Source organism: Cryptomeria japonica, chromosome 9 (assembly GCF_030272615.1).
Source record: "Cryptomeria japonica chromosome 9, Sugi_1.0, whole genome shotgun sequence".
Classification (NCBI taxonomy): Eukaryota; Viridiplantae; Streptophyta; class Pinopsida; order Cupressales; family Cupressaceae; genus Cryptomeria; species Cryptomeria japonica.
This window is the reverse complement of record NC_081413.1, coordinates 311,434,947-311,457,342: the sequence shown is the minus strand read 5'-3', so window position 1 is coordinate 311,457,342 and position 22,396 is coordinate 311,434,947. Positions and strand designations below refer to the sequence as shown.

Below are 22,396 nucleotides of genomic sequence, written 5' to 3'. Positions count from 1 at the left end.
AGGGTGCTTGAAAAATGCAGTTTTCAGTGTCGTAATCAGGTTTCGGGGTCTCCATTCAGGTTGCGTGTTGCGTCGCCATCGTGAAGACCGAAATGCAGTCGAAATTGCAAGTGTCACAATTTTAGGACGCTACAACTATTTATTATTTTTTTAATTTTCATTATTTTTTATTTTTTGTTTTTTTTTGAAAAAAGGGGGTAAAGATTTATTCAGAAATCATAGAAATACAAAGAAGAGGCCTCAGGCCCACCAAGACAACAACAAAAAAAACTAAAAGGATCCTAAAGGAACCACCAACACCACCACTACAAGTCCAGTGACCATAGCAATAGATCCAACTGTTGGATTTCCAATGATAATACCTTTTCGGAAAGCCCTCAAAGAGATGATGTTTGCACAAAAAATCAAGCTCATCTGGAGCTTCAAAGGGCCTGAAAAATGACAATGAAAATGAACCAAACATAAAAGGGAATTTGATCCTACACCACAGGGTGCTCTTGCATCATCCTATCTTCAAGCATTAACTTGTCTAAAGTTTCAAGATAATCATGAGGTATACCATCCCTTCCACTAAAATCCCAACCATAAACATGCTCTGAAGCCCACTTGGCCAAACAATTAGCCACTCTATTCCACTCCCTGGGAATATGACAAAAGGAGACAAATTCCAATGTGTTACACATTTGTAAAATCTGTCTGACCACAGAAGCTAATTGCCAACTCACATCATTCAAATTTTGTTTGTTCAACATTTCCACAACAATTTGAGAGTCTAACTCATAAATAATCTTCCTCCATCCTAAAGAACAACCCCGCTCAACAACAATCTTAATAGCTAGGGCCTCCATAAGATTATTGGAGTGCTGCCCTGTATAAATAGAGAAGAAAAAAACTGCACAACCATCATCACCTCTACCTATACCTCCAATACCTGCATGTCCAGGATTCCCACGGGAAGAGCCATCAGTATTAATTTTTAAGATTCACACAGGAGGGGGAATCCACCTTCCATCTCTACTTATCCGTTGCTTTGCATGACAAGATCTATTTCCAGTAGCACAGTCCATTTTAATGTTTTCCAATTGCAGATTCCTTACAATAGCATAATCACCCGGATCAACATTTATAGACAAATTGCATTTAGCCAAGATTGTCTCCTGAAGTCTATTAACTATCTTCTGCCACAGCTGAGAACTCCCTATATGTGAATCACAAAAGACCCTCCGATTCCTTTCCAGCCATAAATTCCAGATAATAAGAGCTAGCCCAATAGCCCAGGCCACTTGAAGAAAAGAGGTATTTGCTGGGGGTCTGCCCAAGCTATCCCAAAATTCAATTAAGGAGGTAGCATGAAAACAAGCATGTTGCCAAGCCTCCCACCACTTGTGCCAAATATCCCTAGAGAAAGGGCATAGAAAAAACAAGTGGGAGCAGTCTTCCTCATTATGCATACAAAGATAATAGATAGATGGTCCCTGGAAACCTCTCTTATGAAGATTCTCCCACGTGAGGCATTTCCTCTGAGCAATCAGCCATATGAAGAAATTACATTTCGGCCAAGAAAAGCTATTCCAAACCTTCTTCCACCAGGGAACATTCGTCAGGCCATGCAATTGCCTATCAAGCTGAGCATAACCTTCAGCAACAAAAAACTTGCCTTTTGGATTAGGACCCCAAGCCAGAATATCTCTCTCCTTGAGGGAACTACGTAACCTACCCTCCAAGATATTAAACAACACCACACGATCTTCATCTGAACCACCCAAGGGCCATTCAAGAGGATCCTTCCAACAAGTCACCTCAACCTGTCCAATGCGCCTAACTGTTTTAACATTCTCCACCTTAACCCATCCAACATCACTGAAAAATGTTGGAAAGAGGCTGAAGCTGAGGATAACTAGACAAAATAGGAGGGTGACCATCCTAAGAGTCCTGCCAAAAAAGAGCTTCAGAGCCTCTATTACAAATCCAGAAAAGACCATCTTTAATAAGTTGGGCACCTTTTTTAAGAGTATCCCAGATACAAGAGCCCTTGCCCACTAAACTAAGACGAGGCACCTCATGATCATTAGCACCACGGAGATACTTGTGGGTTAAAATCTTGGCCCAGTCCTAATCCTGACTGTTACACCACCTCCAATACAGCTTAGCCGCCAAGGCCTTGCTAACCAAAGCAATAGATCTCAGGCCAAGACCCCCAACATGTCTCGATATACAAATAGAGTCCCATTTAACTAAACTCCACTTAGAAGAAAGAAAACTACCAGACCAAAGAAATTGACGAGAAAGAGCATCAAACTCTCTCACAAAGCTAGAGGGGGGAGCTTGCACAAAACACCTATAAATGGGAAGTGCTTGCACCACAGTCTTCAGAAGAATCACTCTTCCAGCAGAGGATAACCACATGTAGGTCCAATGATTAACCTTACAATGAAATTTATCCAAAATTCCTTGCCAAAAATCTCCACGTTGACCCCCCAAATCTAAAGGAATCCCAAGGTACAACAAAGGAAGAGACCCCGTTTGAAATCTGAGGATCTTGGCAATCCTATTCTGAATAAGCCGAGGGTATTAAAGAAATATATGGATGATTTATCTTCATTAATTTTCTAACCTGAGGCTTTACAATAGATATCCAAAGCTCTCTTGAAATTCACTGCCTCATTGATTTTGGCCCTGCCCATCAAACCTATGTCATCCACAAACTGAAGATGGGAGTAGGGAGGTAAAACATTATTCCAACTCCAGCCCTGAATAAGACCATGTCTCACCTGGGAAGTGAGAAATTTGCCAAGACCTTCAGCCACGAGAATAAATAAATAGGGAGATAGAGGGTCCCCTTGCTGAAGCCCCCGTGAAGCGCTAAACAATTGTGAGGGTTCCCCATTAATAAGAACTGAGAAAGAGGTAGAAGTCACACAACTAAGAACCCAATTCACCCACTCTTCTCCAAAACCAAAAGCCAAAAGGATCTTCTGTAAGAAATCCCAACTCACCCTATCATAAGCTTTGGCCATGTCAAGTTTAATAAACATAGCCTTCTCCTTAAAGGAAGCCATCGAATGAATAGCCTCCATTGCTATCACAACTCCATCAAGGATTTGTCTTCCGTTAATGAAACCACCTTGCTCCTTAGAAACCAAAGTGCAGAGGAGAGGTTTGAGTCGTTTAGCAATCAATTTAGTGATTATCTTGTAGACAACATTACATAGAGCAATTGGCCTATACTGATCCAAGCTATTAGCCCCCTCCTTCTTAGGAATGAGAGCCAAGAAGGTAGAATTCATAGATTTGAGCATTTGTTTATTCCTATGAGATTCTTGAACCACATCTAGAAGGTCATACTTTATAATCTCCCAAAATTCTTGAAAAAACTCAATAGGAAACCCGTCAGGGCCAGGAGCCTTGCCTTTTTTCATTTGAAACACAACCCCCTCAAGTTCAGACAACAAAATGGGGTGCAAGAGAGCATCATTCATTTCAACAGAGACAAGAGGGGGAATACAGTTTAGGATGGCCCTCTCTTCCACCATAGCTTCGGGATCCTCTTTGGTAAACAAATTAGAAAAAAAACTGACAGCTTCTGTAGCAATTTCTTCTTTAGATGAAAGATGAACCCCTTTTGAAAAAATGAGAGAGGTAATAGAGTTACCATACCTATGAGCCTTAATAGAATTATGAAAAAAAGTAGTGTTTCTATCACCTTCTTGGAGCCAATCCACATGAGACTTTTGTTTCCAGAAAATCTCCTCACACAACTCCCACTCTTCTAAATCCTTTAGAGCAAGGGACTCAGCCATACTGAGCTCCACAGTCATCCCTTGATCCCTAATTTGACGCGTAGCCTCATCCAGCTTGGATTGAGCTGCCATCTTGTGTCTATGCAGGTTCCCAAAACATTGTTTATTCCACCTTTTCAACCTATATTTTACATGTTGTAATCTCTTCCCAAAGGAGTACATAGCCCGCCCATGGGCATGCACCCCTTCATACCACCAATCAACCATAAGATCCCTCAATGATTGATCACGAAGCCACATCAATTGAAATTTGAAAGAGGGATTTTTGGCAGTTCTAAAAGATGTAATAGAAAGCTTAATAGGCCAATGATCAGAACCCCTCCAATCAAGAATTTCTGAACTGGTGGACCACCTATCATGCACCCAAAAGCAGGAAACCAAAAATCTATCAAGCCTTTCAGAGATAGCCTCAATGCCACTCCTCCTATTATTCCATGTAAAGACACCATTAATTGGCTTCACATCAATGAGATTCAAGAGACCAATATTATCTTTGAGTAAATTTGAGGAAGGATCAAGCCTGAATAACCCACCTCGCTTTTCCTCCAAACTAGTAATGACATTAAAATCTCCAGCCAAAATCCAGGGTAGAAAAGGATCTTGAGCCCGAACAAAATTGATGTGAGCCCAAAGATGAGACTTACCCACAAGATCTGTAGGAGCATAAATATTAGAGAAGAGACATCTTTCTCCTGTCTCAAAGCTAGAAGCGACCATAGAAATGGAAGACCTGCTAGAAAACCACCACAAAGGGGAAACTTTCCTTGGGTTCTAGAAGTAAGCAACCCCCCCTGAACTACCATGAGAGCTCACTCCCTACCAAAGGCCCTAGGGCCAGACACGGCAAGCACAACTGGCCAAACCATCCATTGAAAGCTTGGTTTCCTGAATAAAAACAACATCAGGAGACTCAGAGTCAATTAATCTATGAACAACCTTTTGTCTAGGGATGCTGTTCAACCCCTTTACATTCCATGAGAGCACAATCATTTATGAGGTTGAGAGAAGTGAGAATCAATGGACTTTACAGACCCCGACTCAACCAAAGTATCACCAATAAGCTTAACCTTTTCCTGATCCGTTTTTCGTCCACTCCTTAAAGGTTTGTCTAAAGAACCCTTTTTGAGGATCTTCTGTTGCAAGCCTAAAACAAGTGGGGCTTTGTTACTCTTCACTGAACTTGAAGACACAATAGTGGAAGGGGGAGTAGACGCCATGACCACTGCACCGTCAGGAACCTGTGACTCGCTGAGATCTCTATTGTCTTGAACATGGGATGGCAAATTCGTAACCATTTGAATATCCTGTTGATTCTCCAAAGATAGGGCCCAACCCTCTTTGTTGGAATCCCCATCCAGCACTTCATGCTGAAATTGGGCACCCAAGGACATTTCAACTGGAACTCCTTCCTCTTGGACCAAATCCTCTAGAACCTCAAACCTATTTAGGGTGACATCATTTTGCCTATCCAACCAGGTTCTCTTCTTTCCCTTGTCTTTATTTCAAGGTTTCACAGGAATGAAGCCATCTTTATCAACAAGACCATTAGGCATATGGGCTTTCCCCTTATCTTCCCCCAGAACAGAGTGGAGGATCGGAAACAGTTGGTTCAGAAGATTTATTTCTGGGGCATCTCTGTTGTAAATGACCATATTCATGACAAATTCTGCATCTAAATGGTAGGCTCTCATAGTCCAACTGTTGGATCCAAGAAGATGTCCCCAAACAGATTTCCATAGAGTCTGGCAAAGGATTATTTAAATCAACTTCTACACACATGCGAGCGTAGGAAAGTACCTTTCGATCTTGAGTTTGTGAAGCCGAACCCACAGGTTTACTAAGAAGCAGTGAGATTGAGTGAAGAATATCTTCTCTCTAGAACTCCAGCGGAAGCCTCGGCAATCGAATCCACACGGGCACACAAGAGGGAAGCTCCTCAGCAGAATTAAAGCCAATATGCCAAGGTTTGATAAAGAGTCCCACCTGGTTGAAAAAATAAGGGCCACCTTCAAAAGCCTTGTTCCTGTCTGCCAGGTTGGAAAAAATAACCAGAAAATAGTTATTGGTTGCCATAAGTAGCTCCATGTCTCCTTCAAGATTCCAGACACGGCGTGCCCAAGACTCTAAAACAGGTATAGAGAGGCGAAGACCGATGAATTTGCATATGAGAGCATGGTTGCACCAATATTCAACATCCTTTGAAATTTGCTCAGGTTGAATAACCAGAACTGGGTGATCTTGGGATATCTCCAAACAACCATTCACCTTTTTCATGCGAAAAGGCTCTTTCGAAGAAGAAACGCCTGCCCCTGATTGGGAATGACCAATGTGTTCCTTTCCACATGCATGCATCAAATGAGATGGATCCGCCATAGCTAGATCTCCAGAGACCATCTGAGAAGAGGATACTCCTTTATTCTCCATGGATCCAGAGAAAATACCAAAAGAAGAAAAATAAAAGGGGCGGAAAACCCAACCCCCAAACCCCACAAACCCCAACGACAGCACATAGTAGAAGAAACAAAAGAGGGTTGGAAAAAAACCCTAAGACAACCCAAAAAACCCGACCACGAGCAAGCAAAAGTCGACCCCCAGTAAGCAAGAACTCCCCCCCCCCCCCCTTGGAACGAAGCAAGCAGAGCGCAAATAACAAGCTAGGGCACTTCGGCCCTAGCACGACATCCACGCACATGCAGAGCCATCCTCTTTAATTTTCATAATTATTGTCTGAGTCAGACACACATAATAATATTAACTTTAGTTTCTTATTTTTCTAAAGAAATATAAAGAAAACTATTTAATTCAGTTTCATTTAAGATATTTAATTTAATTTAAATTAAATTATTTAATTTAAGTCAAGTTGTCTTATTTGATTTTTTAATTCTTATACCACACTTAAATTTTTATTAGCTCAATTTTTACTATGTTTAAATTATTTAATTTAATTTATTAATTTAAGTGATGCAAAAAAAACTTCACTTTAGTTTCTTGTTTTTCTAAAGAAAGAAAACTATTTCCGCAATATTTTGAATTATTATTATTATTATTATTATTATGTTTGATTAGATTGACCCTAGACCTTCCCCATTTTTTATGGAAGGCCAAGAGTCACAACTTAGAATTCCATTTTAGATGTCCCTATTGGGAGTTGAACTTGGGTCTCCACAGTGAGAACCCAATGCTTTAACCAGTTAAGCTCGACCCCTTGGACTTAATCAACTTAAGTTTTACTATGTTTAAATTATTTAATTTTATTTAAGTTATTATATTTAATTAAAATTTAATTTAATTTAATTTAAATTATTTAATTTAAGTTAACTTGTTTTATCTAATTTTTTAATTCTTATACAATTTAAATTTTAATTAACTTAAATTTTACTATGTTTAAATGATTCAATTTAATTTAAGCTACTTAATTTCAATTATTTAATTTAAATAATGTGTAAAAAAACTTAACTTTAGTTTTTTTTTTCTAAAGAAAGAAAATTATTTAATTTAATTTAATTTTAGTTATTTAAATTAATTTATCTAAATAATTTAATTCAATTTATGTTGTTTAATTTAAGTTAATTTAAGTTGTTTTATTTATTTTTTAATTCTTATACAATTTTAAAATTTTAAAATTTAAGTTTAAATTATTTAATTTAATTAAAGTTAATTTATTTTGTTTAATTTAAGTTATTTAATTTAATCTATATTTGATTTTTTAATTCTTAAATAATTCTTAATTTTTTTTATGTTATAGTTTTCATTTTAATTTTTAGTTATTTAATTTAATTTAATATTTAATTCAAATAACTGCATTAAGTTAAGATAATATTAATTTGTTCAAAGGGTTGAGCTTAACTGGTTAAAACACTGGTTCTCTAGGGACATCTAAAGGGACATCTAAAATAACCACTAGGTTCTCTAGGGACATCTAAAGGGACATCTAAAGTGGAATTCTTAGCTGTGACTCTTGACCTTCCATAAAATGGGGAAGGTCTTACATCAATCTAATCAAATATAATAATAATAATCAAAATATTACAACTACGACCTATTACCTTAAAAAAAAAAAATATTAAACAAAAAAAAAAACATATACTACACAACTAAAAAGAATAGCATGCATAATCTTGTTTCACCATTACCTAAAGCATGCAGACTCTTTTCACCATTGAAAAACTCCTAATATTATAGTTATATTGGAAGAGTTCGCAATCGAAAAATTGTAAAAAAAAAGACAAGCTATACCATGCAGACTCTTTTCACCATTGAAAAACTCCTAATATTATAGGTATATTGGAAGAGTTCGCAATCGAAAAATCGAAAAAAAAAGACAAGCTTTCGGTTATATTGCTTTCCCCTACTCCTGTTGAATAAATGGCAACGAGTGCTTTACAGTTTCTCAGTGCAGTCTAACACGCCTTCTCTTAAACGCCAATAGTTAAATCCAACACTTGACGCAGGTATGAGATTTTATCTTTAAATATTTTACCCTGCTGATTTAAACTGTGTATAAATGACTTAGTTGGCGTAAGATTTGAGGGTTTTTTTTTTCTGGTGCACACTTGATTTTGACAAAATTGAAGTCGTTAGCAATCTCAGGTCTCAATGTTTTGATTTGATTTCGTATTTTGGACCAGTATAGCATTATCATTAATCAGTCAATTAAAGAAAAAAAAATTCTTCGGCGTCCTGAGATCGACATTTTAGTCGAATTCTTAATCCGTTTCCAATTTTTGGGCTTCTATATTTTGTTTCCTTTTTGCAAATTAAATCTAGGATTTTGTTCGAATTGCTGACAATTCTATTCAAGAATGCTTTTAATTCCTGTCGGTTTACCTCTTCTTTGTAACCTGTTTTTTTATTCCGATTAAAAAATGAAATCAAATGCCTGAAAACATCATATGAGGTTTTGGGTTGGTAAATTCTCATAGCGAGCCCCCTTAAGCTCCTGGTTTTTATCTTTCATTATCTGGAAGGATATGATTTTCTTTAATTATCGGTCAGTCATCCCAATGATCAGTGAAAGGATGTGGCCTGGATTGTGCATTCTGTCATATGATTGCTTTCAATTTTTATCCAAAAGTTTTTTGTACTAAATTTAGAATATGCTATTTCTCTCTCTCTCTCTCTCTGATTGGATATCTGAAAACTTTTGATTGCTGCATTTTTTGCCTTTACAGTTGATTTAAAACTTTAAGGTACTTCAGATTCTGTGTGTATTGTCTGCAACTGGCACACTACATGCTTGCTGATTGATGATGCCTGTTTTCTATGGTTGATGCCAAAACAAATAAGTCCACTTAGACCTGCTCTGTGTGTGTCTAAGATTGAATTTCTGGAAACTTTTGATTCCTACATTTTTTTGCCTTTACAGTTGGTTTTAGGTAATCCAGACTATGTTTGTATTGTCCGCAACTGGCACATTATATTTGTGCTGATCGATGATGCCTATTTTCTATGAGTTTCAGCCATAACAAATTAGTCTACATACACCTGCTTTAAGAGACAAATCAATAACTGAAATTCATAGTGTTCCAGCCATAACAAATTAGTCTACATACATCTGCTTTAAGAGACAGATCAATAACTGAAATTCATAGTGTTCTTATTTTATCTAATATTTTGCAGTGATGGCACAAGCTAAGCCAAACAGAAGCCCTGCGGAGGTGGAGGATATTATACTGCGTCGTATATTTCAAGTGACTTTAGAATCTGGAAGGGATCATGTACCGTCCCCGGTGTATTTAGAGCAGACAGCTGCTGAAGTACTGAGTGAAGGCAGGCCCTTACTTTTGTCTATGGACATAATGGAGAGAATTTTGATTGACAGGCTGTCCATTCCTAACCTTGAACCACCTTTAAAGTATCTGGTCCAGTGCTATAGAAGAGCACAGGAAGAGATACGGAAAATACCTTCTATGAGGGATAAAAGTTTGAGCGTTAAAATGGAAGAGATGGCAAAGCAAGCAAGACAGTTGGCCGTTTCCTATAGTAGGATTGTTTTGGGAAACCCAGATATGTTTCCTCAGTCTGCCCTTGAAAAGTCATATCTTTTGGATCTCTTTATGTCCGGAGTTTCTAGTAGTTACGATACATTTGGTGAGAGCAGTGCTTCCGGCATTACCGTACCACTTGGGTTTCTGGAGGATTTTTTGAGGGATTTTGAAGAGGAAAGTCTAGATCCTATTTTGAAGCAGCTTTATGATGATTTGAAGTTAGCTATGCGCAAGGTGGCATCACCTCTTCAAAGCTGTCAGGTCCCCTTGGCAGTTCTTAAACATTTGATTGAAATTCCTGTTTGTGTGAAAGCCCTTGTGAATCATCCTTCTTGGATTCCCAAAGGCGATCACGTGGATGGACGATTTATCGAAATTGAAAGCATTCTGGGTCCCTTTTTCCATGTCAGTGCTTTACCTGATCATGTCATCTTCACAAGAGAAGAACAGGATGTTGGGTAAGTACTTGTTTGAGTGTTGTTTAAATCGTATATATACACTTTATCTTGTTTGAAATACAATATGGGTAACTTGCAATTTGTAAATATGTGCTTATTGATGCAGCATGGCTTTAGTTTAGTTCAATGCAACAGTTTTTCCATACCATTTTTTTTAGCACCCTCTCAATGTTACTGATAAAACAATCACATTAATACAAATCAAGAAAAAATACCAGCTAATGTGTTCCTTTAAAATAAAAAGGGCATCCTAAGTTATTGTTTCTGGCATTCACATGATCTTCACTATGAGCAATTTGGTGATGTCTGTTTTTTTACTCATTGGCAATACTCTTTTCTCTCCAAAGCAGAGATCATCATTCTTTTTTACCGATTTAAGTGAAACTTACTTATGCATATTTATTTTACAAAGTTCAAAATTTTATGGCTTCATTCTATTTTGTTTACTCTCTCTCTCTCTCTCTCCTTGATGTCTTCCTGGGTTTTTACCTTGTCCCTTTTAATCTCATATCTGATCCAGGGTTAGTGAGATTGTGATACTTTTCAGAGTCTTATATCCTCTTCCTGGTTTACTTTCTCCTTCACTATCAATTTCAGTGAATCCATGGGGACTATGAGATTGTAACACGTCACAATCCCAAGTTCCCTTTTCGAGGGAAGTGAGACGGAGACAAGTGTTTCCACATCATTCCTTATTTCCTCAAAATATCTCCACAGAGGGGTTAAGCCCCTTTTGTTCATTGTGTAAGTTGTAACTAGCAAGTGCGAGATAGTGACAGGTGTTTTCCCTGGGATGTTTTAGAAAGGGTTTGAGAACGGTCTCATGTTCTTAGAGGGCATCAACAGGGAGACAAGTGTCACCATCTTGCATGGCTCCTGAGATGCATTGCACCCAACTTACAAGTCTTCTACCTGGCTGGCTACAAGGTACATGAGAGAGAGAGATGTGGTGTTTCCTTGTTGCTTCTGTCTATTGGGTGATTCAGTGCATTGATTTTGTTTGTTGTTAACCCTATGTTTCTAGGGTGTCTAAATGAGTGACAAGTGGTGCCCACTTGCTCAATCCTCACTATTCTCAGGGGTTTACAGAGTCTACATTCTTATCCTCTGCTGCAGGAGATCTCGTGAAGTCTTGGCCCATCATTACACTTCTCCCTGGGGTCTGTTAAGTATTATATATTCTTGATACATTTTTCTCCTATCTGAGTGTGCAAGGTAACAAGTTAGTGTGTAAGTGACAGGGTCATGAACTCACTCTATTTTCTTTGTCATTATACAACTTAGAAGCTCAACTCTTAGTCTCCATCTAGCAATTTAACTGTTAGAAAGTTTACAGTTATATGTTAAACAACACTTGGAAGTCAAGCAATCTTCAACCTTTGAATCAAACAAACTCTCACCAAGGGTCCAAACAATCAAATAACAGTATAAGATGAAATTGATGGTTTTTGATTTACTGTAGTATAATGCATGCAAGATGACAGGTTCAGGAAGAATTGTAACTCAAAATAAATGGACAGATTCAATTGCTAATTGATTTTACTGAACAGCTATCTACAAGTTATGTATAGCAGTTAAATTTCAGAGAACTACCAAAATGTTTTAGAATATTGGCATATAACAGAAGATGCTTTCTGTACTATCTATTTGAAGCACAGAAGTTTAAGCTTGAGGGAGTTGTAAGAGGGATTCGCAAAAAAGTTACCTTAACAGGGGGAACATGAATATATAGCTGCATAATGTGCTTGAATACCCTCCTATTTACTTTATTAATGAGCCAAACCTTGGTTCATCTTCACCACCCTGGCAATCGCTAGTATAGCAAGCAAATAGGCAAACATAATTTATTAATTGAAACACAATTGTACAACTATCAATTTAAAAGCTAACAGTTTAGCCCGTATAATTGGTTTCTTCTTATCACTTACTACGAAGAAATTAATTACAGCTTTCATTTAATAAACAATAAGAAATCTAATAAAATTGTGGTAATTTTAAATTGTTACCAGATTATGACAGCTGTTGTTGGAGACTGTCTTTTCTACTGAGTAGAGGAATTGTGTGTTGCTTATCCACCTGGCCACCCACACAATGGGTTCAGAGTTCCATAAGAGGTAATGAGGAGTTTCTTTGCATTCTATTGGAGCCTTTCCTTGCCTTATAACACATCCCACTCTTGTTCATTACCTTGAAATTCAATCACATACATCCAAACGATAATCCTCCCTTTTTCATTCTGTGGGAATGATGTGGGGTCTCAGCCCTTTCAGGGAAAGAGGGTGAGCAAACAAACATAGGGATAATATATTTTCACATAGCTACCATACAAGAAGGCTTTCCAGTACAAACAAGATAAGATTTCACAAATGAAGAATTGATAAAAAGGTTTTGAATAATATATCAAAAGAAGCATTTCAATGAATTTATTGGACCATCCAAGAGGGATTTGTGAGCTGCAGTGTTGTTCTACCCCTTATACATGTAAATATTTGCAACGGGGTGATTATTGTCTCTCCTCTCTAGGCCTCGTGCCAAGTGGCTCTGATAAAACTTGTACTCACTCAAGAGAAAATTAACACCTAAAAACTCACTTTAGCCTTTACCCCTCATTAAATTTACAGTGGAGATCTCTATCCAAAATTGACTTTTAACATAAATTTTACACTGCAACTAGTGCAACCGAGATAACCTATTCTTGTCATTATTTTCTTCACTTGAGTATTCATAGAAGGTTTCATTAAGCAAGGGAAAGGATAACTAAACAATAGATTCATGGATTCAACAATTAGATAAACATCAACATATGGTATCATTAACATTTTAACTCAAGCTTTCATAAAATACCTTAATCTACACTATCTTCTTCAACCAGTCTCTCCCCATAAATTTTCTCAACCTTTGAGCATCTAAAACTCTTGAGTGCCATCCACCTTCTCAGTGGATTTCGTTTCCTTCTATATTTTTTCTTTCTTCACTTCTTTTGAGAGAAATCTGATCCTCTGATAAATTTGGGAATGGTTCCTAGCATACCTCCATATGTTTACGTGTCATTTGTTGTTGCAGTCTCTCTTTGTTCTTTTCTGTTAAGTTTCTTCTTTTGAATTTCAATGGTGATTTGACAAAGGGATCCAAGTCTATTTTTCTCTTCTTTTTCCAACTGCAATAAGTTATTGTCTACTACAATAAGTTTTTTTAAAGATAAAACATTGAAAGCTTTTGTTCAATAGCATATTTCTGAGGTTTTCTTTGAAGCATACTTTTGAGGTTTTCTTTCATTTTCCTATGCAGGAGCGCCTCACTGCTAGGCTGACTCAATTATCCTCATAGGGAACTGAGCTTGCTTTTTCAACTCTTCTTAGTTATCATACAGCCTCTGTGATTCACATGGCCTGGACAGGATCACGACATCTCATATAGAACACATCATATCCTTCAACTCTGCTTAGTTATTGTACAGCCTGTGTGATTCATACATAATCTAGACAGGATCACAACATATCATCTATAATATTTCATATTATTATCAACATTCACATACCAATTAAAACAGATGTACTTGTCATATATCATAAATCATGTTTTGATAAATTATTAATGCCCCATCAAAATAATTATCACACCCAGAATAACTTGACTTAAGGGATTTTGATAAATTTGTTTAAGTCTTGGACAATTTGTTGCCATGTGCTCAAGTCACAAGAAAATTTATACAATCAAAACTAAATGAAATTACAAAGTTTTAATAACACATGGTGAACATGATAACAATATCCTTCAGAGATACACTAGATTGGTCTACAAAAGGGTGTTATATTTTGGGGCACTACAATTTGATTAATGAAACAAAATACTTTAATCAGCAAGAAAACATGATAAATATAAATTTTAGCTCTTGAATTTTTTTCCAGGTTTCTTTTTTATGCTGTGGCGATGAATTGTCCAGTGCAAGCTGTTAGCATAAACATCTCAAATAAGCAAGCAACATCAAATTAATAGTTTGTGGAGCAAAACTCTTCAAAACTTGCTTAGAAATTCTATGGGCTGTGAAGCATTATATAAAGTTGCCAGCACTAGTTGTTTTATTTTGAGGTTAGCTGATGGCACGATTATCACTTTTTGAAATCTGTTACATTCTAAACCTACATGTTTCTGAGTTTTGAAGGCTTTTACAGTCTGTGCCCATAAATCAGTTGTATATTTTGTTAGTGCTTATGTTGATGACATGATCTTCTAGCATTTCCTATTGACATGTAGTTTGTAGTCTGACTGAAATGCTTCTGAAAATGCTAGGCAGCAATGCTTTTCTAATGCAGACACTCGACGTCCAGCCGATTTATCTTCTTCATTCACTACAATTAAGACGGTCATGAATCAGATATATGAAGGCCTTCATTTTGTCCTTTATGCTCTCCTGAAGAATTCCAACACGCGTGAAAAAGTTCTTGAGTACTTGGCAGAAGTTATAAAGAAAAATGCTGCAAGGGCACAAATAAATGTAGGTTCTTGGCAACCTTTTGGAATATATTAGCACAGTGTTGGCTTTTACTAGCATTTCATTTTCTTTCTCTCTGTTTTGTATGTAATGCAGGTGAACCCGTTTAAATGTGCAAGCTCTGGCATGTTTGTCAGTCTCAGTGCTGTCATGCTTAAGCTTTGTGAACCATTTTTAGGTGATTCGACAAAAATGAACTTAATTGATGCAAACTACGTACTTTGTAATGGCCGAATCGATTGTCGGTGAGATATGACTGCTAATTGCTTTTATAGTTTTTCTTTTCAGCATCTTTCTTTTTCTGTAGAAATCTGGTATCACATCTTTGTTTTTTCATAATCTTGGTGTAAAGAAATTTTCTTTGAATGGCTTATTGGCTGATGCATTGCTCTGCAGAGGATTGACAGCAATTCATGCTTCGTCAGAAGAGATTGCAACATGGGTGGATAGAAGGAACTATGCACGAACTGAAGGATATAGGCAGCTTCAACATCAGAAGGAACAGGAAGAGCGTCGTGTACTACAGACACAAGGGGCCACAAGCTCTGGCAGCCTACAGTCCTTTAATTCTGTTGGTGTCAATACCATACCGAGATCTGCAAGTGATGGAAGGCTGACCAAATATTCTTTTGTTACTGAATGTTTTTTCATGACAGCAAGGATACTGAACTTGGGCCTTTTGAAAGTGGTGTCTGACTTCCAAAGTCTATTACAAGTAAGCATAGAAATTTCTATCCATTTCACATCTATGGACATCATACATTTTTTGTGGGATTTACAAATTGGTAACCTAAAATGACTTAGGTATTTGATATGCGTCCAGCCTTGTTCATCTGTTGTAAATTCACAGGCTTTTGATTTTTGCATTCATGTGAAGAATATAATTCTAGAGACATTTGTTGAAAGTCTGTGTGGCTTACAAATAGAATTTTGAATCTTTAAGGTTTTCTTGCTTCTTCCAAAAGAAGTTGGAATTGTATCACATGCTGGGGGGAAGGAGCAGAAATGCTTGCTGGTTTTTGAGTGACAAGGAATTTGGAATCTAGAAGATATCTTGCCACTATAAAAGTAAGTGCGAATTGTTGTGTGTATGCAGGGATAAGAAATAGAAATATTGGCTAATTTTTCAGCAAATATTTTGCAAAGGTGGATTACACAGTAGAACTGGCTATTTTTTGGTTAAGAATAAAACAGGTTTTGAAGGTACCCGAAACCCTTTAACAAGAGTCAAAACGCTGCCATTAAGATAAACACAACCAACCACCAGCAAAAACTCAAAAATACAGAAGCCAAAAACCAACACATGAGAACAGGAAGCAAACCAACAAGAAACTACTGGATTTTTTTGAGGGCTTCCGCAACCTCAGTCTCCAACTATTTAAGTTTTTGAGCTAGATTCTTTTTATCTCTAATATCCATTTTAGCTTGCTCTGCAGTCTTATTGAGATTGCCCTTGGTACTAGCACACAGACCCTTATCATCCAAAACCTGTTTATCCTTATCAACATTGTTCAGGTCAATATAGGTATTATTAGCAGATTTAGAAACTTGCATCATTTGCCATTTATCCACCAAGGTCTTAATGTGGTCAGCACTGCTAGGGATAGTCCTGTAACTCATATTGACTATATTAATGAGATTATCTTTAATATTTTTCATCTCTGTCTCCAGCGCACCACTACTCCCTTCATAGTCAGTTTTTAGGACATTGACATCCTTGGCAACATTTTCTAGAATCATCAGCATTTTCTTCTCCTCCCTTGTTTAGGAACTACCATCTCTGTTTTCAAGAGCTTCAATCTTACTATTCATGGAATAGATATTAATATTTATTTCGTTAATTTCAAGGAACAACCACTTAGACATTCTGAATTAGTTCACCGTCGCATCTTTGGAAACACCGAGCAAGTCATTTGGGTCCTCTCTTTCAAAGTTTAGAAGAGGAGAATCCTTTTGCAAGTTTCTAGGAAAAGGAGGATGGGAAGCTCTTTCCTCACCACCTCGAGGAAGAGATGGAGAGGAAGAGTGCGCCCCCAAGCTACCATGACCAAAATTTTCATGGTCTTCTCCTGAGCAACCTTTAGTAGAATTGTCATGGTCTTTTTCAATAGGGTTCTAAACCGCATCCCTTGGGAAATGCTCTCCAAAAGAAGTCTCATCTCCAAAATTTGGACCTCTAGAACCTGAGACATCCTCATTTGCCCTCTTTTTTTACCTGCTCTTGCCTCCCCCAGAAACCACACCTCTGGATCCCAACTCAGCCTCATTCTCCCTCCTTATATTATTCTTACCCTTAACAGTATGGGGGAGGCATCCTTCTCTTAGGAAGAAGAAGCACTAGCCTCAATATTCGACTCCTCTTCGTTTGGGTCCTCATCCTCTGCATTCGTATCATACAAAGTATTAGACCCTGACTCCTCGTTCACATTTGGAGATGGCAAGACATTCTTCTAGCTTTTCCCTTTTGAAGGAGATGGGAGAGCCTTAGCATGCTCCATAATTAAAAGGATTAAATCCTTATGCAGAATATGGTTTCCATCATTTTTTCTATGCTTCTTAATCCCTAACCCTTGAGATGATAACAAATAAAAAGGAAAGGAAACCTTTTGCACGTGCCTGAAGTGATTTAACAATGTGAAGTGGAAACTAAACATAGTAGTATAACCAGAGAAGCCCAAAGAGGCTTGAGTGACTTCACCTAGTAGCCCCCATTTGCCTCTTCAACAACTTGATCCCCTCTTTGCCTTTGAGAAAATTCTGGACTGCAACCTCCAAGGACTTCCTATCCTTGAAAATTTTTCTACCCTCCATTGGGAGCCCAGTAATCATGGCAATAAAGTCCTCTGTTATCTCCACACTATTTCCATAAAGAATAAGCACACGATCCTTCCAACACCGGAAGAAGAGTTTAGTAGCTTTAGGATCTGCACCATGGAGGTGTTCCAGGTAAGGAGTCACCCACTTCCCTTTAGAATTCTCCACACTTCACCATTCCTACTCACATCATCGTAGGTAATCGACTCAAGCCTATTCCTCTCACCCATTATGAGAAGAAGCCAAAGCATCATAATTAGGAACCTGCCCCACACAATACCAAACAAATGCCCTTTGAATACTGTTTTCTGATCCATCTTCAAGGAAAACCAGGCACACATGACACCCACAGTCCATCATAGATAACTTTACTATCATTAATGAGACTCACCATCCAAACACCCGAAAGGATTTTGGAAGAGGCATGGAAATTAATATTCAACACATTACCGACCATGAATGACATCATAATTCATGACATCTCGCACATTAGGGGGAAGGGGGTTACTCCCATGCCAAATAAATTCTCTGGATTTTCTTCAAGCACTGGATGATGTTGAGGGAATCCCCTTCTACCTAAACACTCTTAAACCGTTGTGAATGTGCGAGTTAATGGAGTTATAAGCAGCAACCGCTTCAGCTAGGTGATTGTTCTGGTTTCCCAAAGGGAGAGCCACCGCTGAATGAAGCCTACCAAATTCATCTCTCAACAACCCCCCACAACCAGCAGGCCCCAGATCACCCTGAGCCGCCCCATCAAAATTTACTTTTATCCAACCATGAGGAGGAGAGCTCCAAACCACATTATCTCTATAAGGTTTGGTTTTCTTGATAGGATGGGCAATGTCATATTCCAAACCCCAATTAATAACAACATTCCTATCACAATCAGCCACCAACATGACAAAATTATTCGCATTAGAGTGCATAACTGCAACCTAGAAATTCCTCTTTTAAGCCCTGCAAATTTTAAAGGAAACAACAAAAGAGCTGTTTGAGGAATTCTTGAAGATATGGTTGTTCCTTTCCTTCCACACACCCTAAGCAACATGAAGGATAGTCAGGGACCAAAGAAGAGAAAGCGTTGGATTGAGAGAAGGGGTAGACCACTGAGCCCGCAAATCAGCCAAAGAGGAAGGGGAAACCCAACACAAATTCTAAATACCAAGAATATTTGACCACACATCCCACACAAAAGAGCAGCCCAAAAGGAGGTGGGAAGCACTCTCAGAATTATGACAGCACAGGGGACATCTATTGGCCAAGGAAAAACCATGTTTACAGAGGTTATCTAGAGTGAGCACTTTGTTTTGAACAAAGAGTCAAAAGAAGATAATTAGGGATCCAAGGAGGGACCCACACCATATACCAAAAGGGAGGAGGGGAAGCATGCTTCACAAGAATAGAAACAGCTGAAGTAGCTGTGAAATTCTCGGAAGGGGAAGAAGACCAAACAATCTGATCAGAGGACAACAGAATAGGGATATGCGTCCTCCCCAACAATTCTTTAAGATCAAGGAGACCCCAATCCACAGCAGCAAGATCCATCTATTTACCATCATTTATATAGTGAGCCACCCTGTCACCAAAAAGCCTAATGCAAAAATCCTTAAAGGGTCGAAGGTTAGGTAGCTCAGATAGAGGGCAATGACCAAGCCGCCAATCACCCACAGCCGGATTTGTCTAGCAACCCTTAAGGGACCACTTTGATACCTTTTGAGATCACAAATTTGGATTTAAGCATGAAATTCCACAACGCCAAACTTGCAAGAAGAGTCTGGGAGTCCAAAACTGACTGAGGCACAAAGGGCCCCAAAGTATTTACTTAAAAGAATCTTATTCCATTCCTGATTTTTAGAGAAGAGCCTTGAAAGCTGTTTGGCTAAGAGAGCCATATTAAACTCCCTCAATCTCCTAATACCAAGGTTGCCAAATTTCTTAGGCTTACAAACCTATTCCCAAGCAAGGAGATGCAATCCCTTTTTCTCTTCAATTCCAGACCATAAGAAATGCTTCTGAATATTTTTCAGTTTTGTCCAAAAACTTCGAAGGGGCTTTAAATAGACTCATAGCATAAGTCGACATATTTTAAAGAGTAGACTTGATGAGTTGAACCTTACCAGATTATTCAACTTATTAAATAATATCTCCATTGTGTTATTAAATAATGGGATTTTAAATACTTCCACTTAACTATAGTCCCGCATTAATAAAGTTAAATATTTAATTTAACCTCATAACTTAAATTTATTGATAAATAAATTAATAATCGTGAATGATTATAAAAAACTCCAATCATAAACAACAACCATCATCATCAGGATATTATTTATGAGTTCATGGTCGATCCAGACATGACCCAGCTGACTTACTATAAATAGTAAGTATCTCAAAATAAATTAATAATCGCAAACGATTATTAAAAACTCCAACCATAATCAACAACTATCATCATTAGGATATTATTTATGAGTTCATTGTTGATCTAGACCTGGCCCAACTGACTTACTATAAATAATAAGTATCTGAAAAACCCATCAAACACATCAGTCACTTGCAACTGAAATTGCCTAGGCCAAATATCCTCAAGATCCCTAAAATGTCTTGGTTAGGCTACGGGGCCATGGAGAAATAGGCTAAAGACAATCCTCATACAACATGTGCTAGAAAGGGGACATTACTCAATCTCATACCATCTTTTAAAATATGGGCAATCCGATTAGAAGCTCTATGTTTCAAAATGGGGAAATGGAAGTACCGTGTTTTTTATCCCCACATTGAAGCCAAATGGCCCTTGATTTTGTTTCCAAAATCCCTTCTCCTTAGAAATAATGCTATGGAGCCTGGCTAGGAGGATACTTTCCTGAGATTGGATATGAGCATCATAACCTTTCAGCTGAATAGCATTTTGCACAATTTTAAGTTGCCTGGTAATTTTCTCTTTATTAGAAAAAATATGCCCAAAAGAAGAGACTTATTCCACTTCTTCACATTGTTCTTAACAAAATTTAGTTTTCTGACCACCCTAAGCATAGCAGTATCATCAATTTTGATACTCCACCAATCTTTTATCTTATCATAGAGGTCAGGATGTTTCAGCCACATTCTCTCAAAATGAAAAGGAAAACACTTTCTCCTGCCCTAATAGTCTGTCTTGAGGTCTATTGGAAAATGATCAAATCCAATACTAGGAAGCACTGAGAGCGAACAAGAATATAAGAGCAACCAATTTGGAGACAACAAAGCCTGATCCAATTTAACCTAAATCAGATCAATGCCAATCTGTCTAGTAGACCATGTAACATTCGCTCCTTGAAGATCTAGATCCAAGAGAGCTTGGTCTTGGATGAAGTCCATAAGATCGAGACGGCTATCAAGGGAAACTTGAGAGCCACCCATTTTTCATTTTCTTTAAGAGGGGTATTAAAATCTCCCATAAAAAACCAACCATGCTCCAAGAATGATGCTTTAAAATCAAAAAGCTTGGACCAAAGTCTTCTTCTAGCATTTTTGACATTAGGAGCGTAAATATTAGACCTCTCCATTACACTTCAAGGCTTTGACCTCTTCATGTCATCACGATGCAATGAGAGTTCTTGAATACCTCAAAACCCTTCTTGTGAAGTCACCTTCCTTGATACCCTTGTACTTGCCGACAGAACCTTTCCTCTTGAAGACATCTATTTCCATGTTCCATTTTGAAGTTGTGAGGATTGTTGATACACTTTATATCATAGACTTTCGTGTGGTAGAATTCTAATCTTCCTTGTATCTTGGACCTTGACCTTGATCTTCGCTTTGCATGACTTGAACTTGGCCTTGATGTTGAAATTTCTTCCTTGGAATACTGTTCCAATCTTCCCACATCCTGGCCCCATTGATTTCTTCCTTTGTTACCTGCAAAACCAACAAGTAGGAATCAAACACACATAACATATACTTAATTGAAAATTCCATCCATCTTTTATTCCTTATAGCTCTGATTTTGTCTGATTTGTGTTTGCTACAGCTCTGATAACATGTGGAAAGTTCACTTAGCTCTGCCCAGGCTGCTTTGCTGAAGATGAAATCGCTGCCTTTATGATTAAATTCGTTGCTTTTAGATTAATTCTCTGTTTGGGGAAGGAATTCGCTTTGCTTGTGTTCGAATGACTGATTTCAACTTGACATTTATAGGCATTTGAAGGAAAAGATGTGCCTTTTTAGTTATAGGCCGACATCATTGTTTCAGATAAAATTATTATTGTTTCCTTAGATGGCCGATCTGATTGGCATTTCAAACATTTTCTTTAAATTCAAACTTTGGCGCCAAAATTGTTTATTCATGCCGCTGCTTGGTGTGGTCATTGGTAGGAGTTTAGGCATTTTAAAGAGCAAAGGAAGTTTGCTCCTATGAGGGAGAAAAGGAAGTTCGTTCCTATGAGGGGGCAATGGTAACTCGCTCCTATGAGGGGGGGGGCATTGGAAGCTCGCTCCTATGAGGGAGCAAAGGGAAATGAGTTTGCTCCAATGAGGGAGCAAAGGGAAATGAGTTCGCTCCAATGAGGGAGCAATGGAAGTTCGCTCCTACGAGGGAGCAAAGGAAGTCACATCCCTCCTTTGAAGGAGCAAAGGAAGTGACTTCGCTCCTCTCAATTGGCAAAGGAAGTAGGTTGGCTCCTATGAAGGAGCAAAGGAAGTTAGGCCGCTCCATTGAGGGAGCAAAGGAAATTTTCACATAGTCAAATTTCCTCCATGCGACTTGCTTCTCAATAAAGTGCAATCAACCCTCTTGGATGGCAAAGGAAATTTTGTATAATTGGTGAAATTTCATCCAAGGGATTCACCTCTCAAACCTCCTTGCGT

The 22,396-nt window shown here is 37.9% G+C and overlaps 1 protein-coding gene across 2 annotated transcripts in view; it reads left to right on the top strand.

The window, feature by feature from the left end:
• The first annotated feature begins 8,015 nt into the window (after positions 1-8,015).
• Positions 8,016-22,396, top strand: part of LOC131078733 (probable ubiquitin conjugation factor E4) — a 127,506-nt gene continuing 113,125 nt past the window's right edge. The window contains exons 1-5 of one of the 2 annotated variants that reach the window (XM_058016499.2): positions 8,016-8,251; positions 9,420-10,245; positions 14,536-14,740; positions 14,834-14,982; positions 15,134-15,452. In XM_058016499.2, coding sequence (XP_057872482.2) covers positions 9,422-10,245; positions 14,536-14,740; positions 14,834-14,982; positions 15,134-15,452 — 1,497 coding nt within the window. In that variant the 5' untranslated portion in view covers positions 8,016-8,251; positions 9,420-9,421. Of the gene's footprint in view, positions 8,252-8,296; positions 8,391-9,419; positions 10,246-14,535; positions 14,741-14,833; positions 14,983-15,133; positions 15,453-22,396 lie in introns of those variants that run through there. The other variant, XM_058016500.2, reaches the window with a different exon arrangement.